The sequence below is a fragment of the Nicotiana attenuata genome, unplaced genomic scaffold (genome assembly GCF_001879085.1).
Source record: "Nicotiana attenuata strain UT unplaced genomic scaffold, NIATTr2, whole genome shotgun sequence".
NCBI classification, from domain to species: Eukaryota; Viridiplantae; Streptophyta; class Magnoliopsida; order Solanales; family Solanaceae; genus Nicotiana; species Nicotiana attenuata.
This window is the reverse complement of record NW_017671514.1, coordinates 98,417-108,922: the sequence shown is the minus strand read 5'-3', so window position 1 is coordinate 108,922 and position 10,506 is coordinate 98,417. Positions and strand designations below refer to the sequence as shown.

Below are 10,506 nucleotides of genomic sequence, written 5' to 3'. Positions count from 1 at the left end.
GGATCTGGGGAAGGTAGTGTGTATGCAAACCTTACCCCTATCTTGTGAGGATAGAGAGACCAAAATATTAACAAAAGGATTTCCTCAATATAGCTTCAAGAAAGCACGATGAAAACAAATTATTTGAAGTTTCACTGAAGAAGGAAAATCGGATCTCATATGATCCATATTCTCCTTTTATTTAAGAATCTTTGTTTAAGTTAAACTTATGATCTTAAAATAAATTACAAGTTAATACTAAACTTATGCAACAATTCTCGGATATAATTCTCAGTTACATATCGCAAAGGCCGAATAATCAATCAATGAATTATTCCAAATTTTATTAGCAAAATCTGTATCCTGAATACAAAACAATAATTCCTCAGGGAACTTGAGCAAGAAGCCGGATAAGAAAACAAAATCACAAGTGTGTCCTTTTTTTTTTAGTCGATAATACGTCAGATTAAAAAGAAAACATGTGTAATGTGTCCCAATTTTGTTGTGAAAGACTCTTTTTTTCAAGACGATAGGACATTTTTAACCTCAGAAGTAACTTCTTTTGGTGGTTTTTCAGCATGAAGACTTGCAACAACACCCTTCTTGGAATAATAATTGATTACCTGCATATCAAACAATTTAACATTTAAAAAAAAAAAACATAAACTTTTCATCTTCTTCCGTATGCATAAAGCAGATATATTTAACAACTTTTCTTGATTGACTCGCAAAATGGTGATAGGTGAATGCTCATATAACAAAAGCTGAAGTTAGCAAGAGCATATACAAGCACTATACAGATATTGTTGTGCATCTATTGCTGCTTGGTAAACCCTATACTGTTAGGGGTCGTTTGGTATGAGGTATAAGTAAATATAGTGCTGGTATAAAAATTTAATACCACCTTAATACTTTGTTTGGTTAGCAAACCTGGTAAAAGTTGTCCCGGGATTAAAATAAGTACCGGGATAACTTATACCTTGTAGGGGGCGGGGTAATTAGTGCCAGGATAACTTAGACCTTCTTCTTAGAAATTATGCAATTGTCATTTTTAATACAACATACCAAACAGTGGATATAAAACAATACCAGGATAACTAATCACAGCATAACTTATTCCAGCATAAGTTGTATTTAAACTTAGGGGTCGTTTGGCAACGATGGAAAAGCAAAAATAATCCTCAGACAAAAGTTTAACACCGCATTATTCTTTGTTTGGTTATCCCGGAATTAAAAATAGTACCGGGATAACTTATATCTATTAGAGGATGGAATAACAATTCCACGATAAGTTATCCCTGGAAGTTAGGAAATAGCAGATTTCTCGGTTATAAAAAAGAGTTAGAATGACATTGTTCAACTTGGGATAATTTATTATGAGAGGACCAAATGAACTGTAAGAACGTACCGGTTCAGTTTGACGGTGAAATGCATCTAGCCTTGATTTGAGAACTTCAGCAGTATCATCTTTCCGTTGAATTAAAGGCTCTCCAGTGATCTGTACGCAGAAGATACATCATTAAATCGCTTAATGATATTTTGGAAGAACTAATATCATCGATCATCTTTAACTACAGCATGAACTTGAATGCATACAGTTTCTTCTGAGGAAATACAGAAGAAAAAGGGATGCCGATTTAAACTTTACAATTTAACATTAATTTTAATGATTATTATCCAATTGCCTACTATAGTGACTAGGTTGCTCTGTTTGTGTTTGGTTTCTTAATTCCTATTGTTAGAATATTCAAATACATTGAGAACGGAAATCAGCTGTATATAATTTTATCTATATAACTTATCTGAACCCATGCAACATAACTGAAGGGTTGAGTTCTCTCTCCAGCATTTAACAGGGAAATGGTTAATGTTAGACATGAAGACATAAGACCAAGAATATTTATAAAAGCCAAAACTAAACCATCTCGCCAGGTACGTCGTTGGAAAAATTTAAGGGTCAGAGACTACACTCCCTTCAGCTAATTACTGAACAAGTTTAAGGTTCCTTAAGAAAGAAATTATTTAACAAGTAAATGAACTCAGAAAAAGCCATGAGAACGTAGCTGAGCTCCCTAAATTTGTTAGTATGGTTTTAATCGTCACTGTTGCTGGTTTAGCAAGCTGATCTCCCAGAAATTTGTTTCATAGTTTAGCAAAGATAGAGGGGCCAGGTGACAACTACCAACCAGTATAATTCGTTTTCAGCAAGGTATAGAAAGCGAGAAAGCAAATGCAAATGCGAATCTAGGATTTATAGAACATGGCGCACCACTGAGAAAACGAGAAAAAAGTACTAAGTGGGAATCGGTCCATGTTCCTGTGGATAAATAACTCAGCATTCAACCAGGTGCACCATTCAACCTTTTTGGAGCATGGGAGCCAACAGATAATATTAGATTAATTTTACGAAATATATACACAAACTACCTAGTTTGACGGAATGACTATGGGTTCACGTGCACGGTAAAAATAGCCTAAATCCACCCCTGAGTAAATGCAGCCACTAAACACATAGCAACCATATTTTTCCATTCACATAGAATATATACTGTAGAACAATTTGCAACTTAACAAACTTACATCATCGACACCAGGAACTTTTGGAGGTTGGAATTTGGTGTGGTAAGATCTACCACTTGAAGGATGGATCCATCGGCCCGTGATTCGCTCTTCCAAGATTGCATCATCAATTGCAAAATTGAGCACCTTATCAATCTTGGTCCCCTGCTTCTGAAGCATCTCATCTAGCTGTATCCCATCAAAATTAAAAATAAGAACACAAATAAGATGAAGTCAACGTGCAAAATTTACATAGTTTTCGCCAACCTTTTCTGCTTGAGCCACTGTCCTTGGAAAACCATCAAGAATGAAGCCCTTTTGACATGAAGCTTTCTTCATTGCTTCATCAATTATGCCAACAACTAAGTCATCCGACACAAGTTGACCCTGTAAAAATCTTAAAAATAACATTATTCACAAACAAAAAGGCAAGCACTATAAATAACATTAGGAAGTTGTTTCCCATCTCAAAAAACAACTGTTACTTACGTTGTCCATAGCTTCTTTGGCCTTAATTCCAAGTGGAGTTTTAGCAGCAACAGCAGCTCTGAGCATATCACCCGTGGCCAAATGGCACAAACAAAATTCATCCTTAATGATAGGAGATTGTGTACCCTTTCCGGATCCAGGTGGACCTGCCATTAGTTTCTCATTGTTAACACCAAATTTGAACGTCACTAACCACTATAATCTATAACATCATTTAATTTTAGCATACTGTTTCACAAAAGGAGTACATGTTATGAACGATTACGTAGCAATGAAAAAGAAGCCAGGTGAATGCTATACTACGTGAGATACATTATCAAACATACGGCACAAGATTGTTGAATTCCATACAAGTGGAAAAGACAACATTTTTTTTAACTTGCATTTCATGACATTAGCAGCATCTAATATAAATTCACATTTGTGTCAATAAAAGCCAAAAGAAGAAAAAAATGCAATTGCTCTAGAAGATTGAAGTTAACTTTTTAACTACAGAAATTTCCTGCCGTTGGATATCAATGCAAGCTGTGAATATCCGATCTATCCTATGCTAGGTAACTAGTGGTGTTCGCTGCAGAAAACAAGATACCAAAACAAGAAAGGAAAAAATGACAGCTTTTATTATCCTCTTACCTCTACAGGCTTTTAGTCAAGTTAAAAAATTGCAGCTTCATTAATTGTCCATTCTCCTACAAGCTTGCTTGAGAATTCGCATGATACCAAAACCATTCAACTCGAATACTCTAGCACACGCAGTAAATACAGTTTAAAGCTTCCATCAAGCAAGTACCGCTCATTCCCAAATTAGGTTGCGTCCTTGAATTCATTAAACTATCTAAAATCTAAACTTTAATGTGATATTTTCTCAGGGGGCGGCTCAATGATATATGGGGTGAAATTAAAAAATAGTCAGATTTACAAGTGTTAATTGAAAAATAGCTACGGTTTCAAAAGTAATCGAAATTTAGCCACTTTTCATGTAAAGATAAATCTGAACAAAAATACTGTTCAAAATCCGGAAAATTTTCCAGCATAATATACTGGAGTTGGAATATTTTACATGTGAACTTCCAGCATAATATACTAGAGTTCCAGTATAATATACTGGAGTTCCAACATAATATGCTGGAAGTTCATACACAGGTGCTCCAATCTCCAATATATTATGCTAGAATTTTCCGTGTGGTGGAGTTCCAGCATAATATGCTGGAAGTTCATACACAGGTGCACCAATCCCCAGTATATTATGCTGGAACTTTCCGTGTTGCAGTAAAATAGTGGATATTTTTCAATGACTTCGCAAACGCTGGCTATTTTTCAATTACCAGGCCGAAATTGGCTAGCCTATGCTATTTTCGCTGATATATGTGGCCCAAAGCCAAACTTCAATAGGGGGCCCTAAGCTTTTTGTTATAGAACAAATTATATATATATACATATTACATCTCTAAAAGCTAGAAAAATAAACTTCTATATATATATATATAGAAGTTTATTTTTCTAGCTTTTAGAGATGTAAAATTATTAATAATTTATTTATTAAATATTTCAAATGCACAATAATAAAAATATAGTACAATCAAACATGATTCAACAAATAGATATAACTACATATATTTTTGCTGCTTCAATATTCTTGATGCAATGGAAAAAATTGAGAACAAACAAAAGAGGTCACAATTGTATTTCTGCTCTTTTATTTTTTGAATAATTTATAAAATATTTACTCATACATTAACACGAGAATTCTAGAGAAGGCCAAATGAGTGTAGAATAGTAAAAATGAATATTTTGGATTGGATTGGATTTTTTAAGTTTGAATTCGGATTAATCGGTTTGGATATTTTGGATTTTCGATTTTGAGCTTAACGTTTCTTCTTTCTACGATAATGAACATCCAAATGAGGTATTCATGTTAAATTGCCTAAAATGTTCTTCATTTTCACCGAAGTCATTCAAATAAGTATTCAAGTAATAAAATCATCATCAAGAAAATACAACAAAGACATTAGTAAGGTTGATAAGAAGTAGCAAAAGTAAAATCACGTCCACATAGAAAGTACTCTGATAGTAACTTAATAATTAGTATTGAATATATGAGATTATGTATTGGACTTGATACTATTGACATATGGATAATGGACTAAATATAAAATATAAAAAATTTGGATTTTCGGTTATCCAAATCTTAAGTACCAAATTCAATATCCAATCCAAAATTCAAAAATTTTAAAAATTAATCCAAAATCCAATCCATAATCCGAAAATCCAAACCACAAATCTAAACAATTCAGATTTCAATTTGGATTTTGTGTTTGCCCAAACCATGCCCAGCCCTATATGTAACTACAGCTGTTGGGAAATTTTGGGGCCCCCAAAGTAGGAGGCCCAAAGCAGCCGGTTCATCTGCGCCTCTGTTTTTCTCTATCAAATTAACTTTTAACGTTATTACTTAAATATTGTTTTTTCAAGTACCAGTACCAGCAAATACTAACATGATGTATAACTCAAATTAAAAATCACAACTTGGTATCCAGCCAAATATTGTCATGAACAGGGAGTAACTAGGGATTCAGAATTCTGATGCTAAATTGCTAATGTAAATTTTTTACCCCAGATCCTATAAAAATAAAAACACAGCAAGAACCAAACAAGAGAGACTATATATAAGATACTACATCACATACTGTGCATTAAGAATTGAGAAGAAATAAAAGGAGACAAAAACAGCAGATCCCGTAAAAATCAAGACTTGTCCATGAAAGCCCACAGGAAGAACCAGACAAGGGTAAGAGAGACAAAATTACGAATATACCATATGATATGACAACAGGTATGTAAAAAAGAGAGACTAAATTCTCTTATTAAGTTTTGAACCCATAATGTGTTCATAAGAATTTTAAAGGCAAAACACATCAAATTTAAAAAAATACCAATGAGAATGAGGCGTTTGTCAGGCTTAGAAGAACATCTCAAACGGCGGAGAACTTCAGACAGAAGGCTTTCTGAAGGAACATCTTCCAATGAAGCAGCCATGTTTAACTTATTCTTGCCTTGTCTTTTTCTCTGGTTTCCCTTATAATGGGATTCTGGGTTTGGTAGATTTAGAGGTTAGGTACACCAACCTATAGATACACAAACTTGTACTTCTATAACTCTGATCCCCCGCGTATAACGGAAATTAAGTAATACCGATTTTTTTTTTTTTTTTCGTAGTAACAGCAGCAGAGCGCAGACCACAAGCGGATAAAAAGTACAGTAAAGTCAATGACGGACTTGTCCGAGAAGCAATTTGTTGAAATTTGAGCCACTTTTCCTCGATTGGTGGGCCAGTTTTTAGAAAGGCGCTTTTTTATAGCATTAGTTATTGATAGCTTATTTATTTTAAATAAATATTTTTTTAAAAAATTATAGATTTCATAGCTATTTTTTGATTTTTTATAGTCAAATATTTATTTATGGTCACCTTGATGTTCGGTCAAAAATGTATATATTTACCCATTGTTATCTTATATTCTAGTACTTTTAATCGTCTTTTGAGTATTAATTACATTACTTTGTGCATAATATTATGTTTTAACTGTGTAGGAATAAAGCAGTGCGAAGATGAAAAGATTTGGAACAAAATTGAATGAAACGCGGAAGAAAAAAAAAGAAAAAATAATATTAAAAAGGGGGGGGGGGGTGGACACCCTTTGGTTTTGTCCCCCTAAATGGAAGACAATAGAAAAGAAGAGATGCAAAGCAAAGCAAAATGTTGAAAGTAGTGGCGTGAAACATTATGTTTTCAACGCCACGGCCAGCGCTAGGCGCCGGCTTGGACGCTATGTTACGGGGTTCTCCTATTTCGTCCGGGACAAGGTTATTTCGGTCCTACACGGTTCCAACTCGTATATAAGGAGTCCTAAACCTAATTTGGAGGATGGCTAACATACTTTGAAGGGGAATTCACGTGTAGGAACACACACCTGGAGGAGGCTTCTAACTAGTTTTTCTTCTCTTTTCTTCTTTTAATCTCATAGCTCTAGAATATTCACTCACATTGAATTCGTCTTTAAGCTTGTCGTTGTTTTCTTTAATCTCTTAATTTGTTACTCTAGATTAATTTTAGTTAAATATTCATACGTTAGGATTCGCTTGAATAGATTAATTGTTTGGTTTAATTTAGTTGATTGTTAATCACAAGTCCCTGTGGGTACGATATCTGGACTTACAATCTTATATTACTTGTTGACCACGTATACTTGCGTGTGCGTTTGGGAGCAACAACTTTTTGGCGTCGTTGCCGGGGACTTAGAAATTAAATATTATTTTAGATTAGATTTTTACTTTTTGTCTACTCAAGTTTTTTTATTTTTATCTTAGTTTAATACTTTACTGTCTTTGTTGATATGGCATCTTGAAATGATAATTGGTCGAATATTGGTTATTCTTATTTTGGCGATCCATGTCCATATTGTGGGAGACCACACTTGTGGCAAATTTGTGAATCTCAATCATATGGATGGAATTTTTGTAATGTGTGTGGTTGTCAAGGTGGTCATTGGGATGGTTGTCCTAATTCTTATCATCCTTCTCATAACTCTTATTATGATGTTTCTAATAATATTTGTGAGTTTTTTAGGGGTAATGAAGTGCAGGATATGAAACCTGATGCATATATTAGGGATATTTTGAGGAAAGTAGCAGAGCAACAGGATGAGCTCAAAAAAATATGAAAAGAATGAGGGCAACAATCACAAGAATGAAGGCCAATATGAAAAAAATTAAATGAAGAGAGCGAGTACCAGCAAGAGGAAAATTTTGAAAAGGAGGAGATTTTGAGTCAAACTTGGTTGGTAGAACAAGCCGAAATATTGAAAATATATGAGGCTCAACATGAGGAAATTACAGATGGGATTAGAGACTTAATAGAAGGAAGAGCTGAACTGGGACAAGAAATCAAAAAATTTGGCCCTGTTATTCACGACTTGGATGCAGAATTGAGTGCAAAGGTTGATGCGTGTAACGTCCAACAATTTAATGAAGAGTTGTGTGAAGTTGAAAAAGATCTTCTAGGACAAATTGAGGAGCTAAGACGAGAATACCAATTATCAGACCATGTTCTGTGGATGATGCTAAGGTTGAGGCGTCTGATGCCCTACAACCAATTTTGTGGATACTGGCCAGCTTGTGGAGAAGAAAGAGGAATTCCAACTATTCGACCAAAATATTATTAATGATGCCAAGGTTGACGAAGAGTGAAAAATTGAGGATGCCAAAAATAATACAATTTTGGAGTTGAGCGTATTGGACCTCATTCTAAACACTTTTCAACATTGTATTTGGCTGGTGACACAGGAATTGATCCAGTCGAGCATATGGAGGAGTCAATGGATGAGGAACAAAGTGTTTATATTCTGAAATTCGTCACACCAAGGAGACAAAACGACATTCCTTACTTGAAGGCCAAGAAGTGCAAGATGCGATATTTATTGCTTGGTTTCTTTATTTTTACACCATCGCCCCATGAACGTGACAGAAAAATTGATGCAAAATTGGGGGCGCAATTCATATCCTCAAAGTGGAAGGAAAAGTGGTGAAAGTGATGGCGTCGTGCCGCAACATAAAATCAGGCGCTTGTTGGGAGGCAACTGTCACGACCCGGATTTCCCACCATCGGGAGTCGTGATGGTGCCTACTAATGAGAGCTAGGCAAGCCAATCCTTAACTAACTACTTCATTATCCAATTTCTTCTTTTTAACAAATATAAGGCGATAACATAAAATCAACGGAACTTTAAATAATTAAGTGGAAGATGACAATTACATATCTGAAATCTGCATCTATTACAACTCTTAAAACCTCAAACACCCAAAACCTGGTGTCACAGTGTCATAGACTATCTAAGATTGCTACATACAAAGTCTGAAGAAATAACAGTACATTGTTTCTGTATAAAAAGGAAAATGAAACAGGAAATAGAGATAGAGGGAGACGCCAGGGCCTGCGGACGCCTGCAGGTCTACCTTGGGTCTCCGGGTGGATTGAAGGAAGCCTCCAACTACTGTCCAAAAGCTGCTCCGGGATCTGCACATAGTGCAGAGTGTAGTATCAGCATAACCGACCCCATGTGCTGGTAAGTGCCTAGCCTAACCTCGGCAAAGTAGTGACGAGGCTAGGACCAGACTACCAAATAAACCTGTGCAGTTCAAATACATATACAGCGGAAAAGAAATACAGGGATAACCAATCAATATGGGAGGGGGAGCATGCTGTGGGGGAGATAACAATTCCAAATAGAGAGACATCAGTAACGAAGGAAACAACATAACTCGAGTATCAATCAAGAACCAGAAATCAATAAATGCACGGCATCACCCTTCGTGCTTTTACTCTCGTCCTCACCAAGCAATTATATAATAAAAATGTGCACGGCATCACCGTTCGTGCTTTTACTCTCTTTCCTCACCATATAATCAATGGAATCGGCACGGAATGGTACATCGTGCGGCACGGCATCACTCTTCGTGCTTTACACTTTTTCCTCACAATCATACACGGCATCACCCTTCGTGCTTTACACTCTTTCCTCACAAACAAACAATACACGGCATCACCCTTCGTGCTTTAACACTCTTCCTTACCCAAACATCAATCACAAACAATGGGGCAAGGGAATAAACAAGATTACAATAGGAATCTCGGCAAGGGAACAACATCAACATCCCGTCAAGGGAGATAACCAATAAGGCAACAACATCCCGGCAAGGGAACAATTGAATGACTTCTTTCTCTTTTCACTTTTTCTTCACAACTCACTTACCACTTGAGCCAATGCTCCAAAGGGTTCAATCAACTCATATACTTTCACAATTCGTAATATAACTTGAGCCAACGCTCCTCGATGTTCAAAAGGGTCACAATTACTTCCACAAACTTGTCACAACAAATAAAAATCACCTCTAAAGCATAGATAATACAACGAAGTCATGAAAATCACAGTATAAGACTCACGGGCATGCTTGACTCCGACGTATAGATACTCGTCACCATGCCTCTACGTCGTACTCAACAATTATCACATAGCAAATAGGACTCGACTCCTAATCCCTCAAGCTAAGGTTAGACAAACACTTACCTCGATGCCACGAACACAATTCAAGTTTCAATTATAGCTTTACCCCTTGATTCCACCGCCAATTCGCTCGTATCTAGTCACAAGTTACTTAATTACATCAATAAACGCTAAATGAATCAATTTGAATGCATGAAAATAAATTTTCCAAAGTTTTGCCCAAAAAGTCAAAAATCGCCCCCGGGCCCACATGGTCAAAACCCGAGGTTCGAACCAAAACCCGATTACCCATTCCCCCATGAACCCAAATATATAATTTGTTTTGAAATCGGATCTCAAATCGAGGTCCAAATCCCCAATTTTTAAAAAACCTAGGTTCTACCCAAAACACCCAATTTCCCCCATGAAAATCTTTGATTTT

General features: G+C 35.8%; 1 protein-coding gene across 1 annotated transcript; it reads right to left on the bottom strand.

Annotated features, from left to right (window-relative positions):
• Nucleotides 1–283: 283 nt before the first annotated feature.
• LOC109208725 (adenylate kinase 4) lies at nt 284–6,185 on the bottom strand. Its single transcript, XM_019371876.1, has 6 exons — nt 5,961–6,185; nt 3,028–3,173; nt 2,806–2,925; nt 2,560–2,727; nt 1,388–1,477; nt 284–602 (listed from the first exon to the last, which is right to left on the bottom strand). Exons 1-6 carry the CDS (start codon nt 6,061–6,063, stop codon nt 501–503), a joined length of 729 nt encoding a protein of 242 aa, XP_019227421.1. The 5' UTR covers nt 6,064–6,185; the 3' UTR covers nt 284–500.
• Between the last annotated feature and the right edge of the window lie 4,321 nt (nt 6,186–10,506).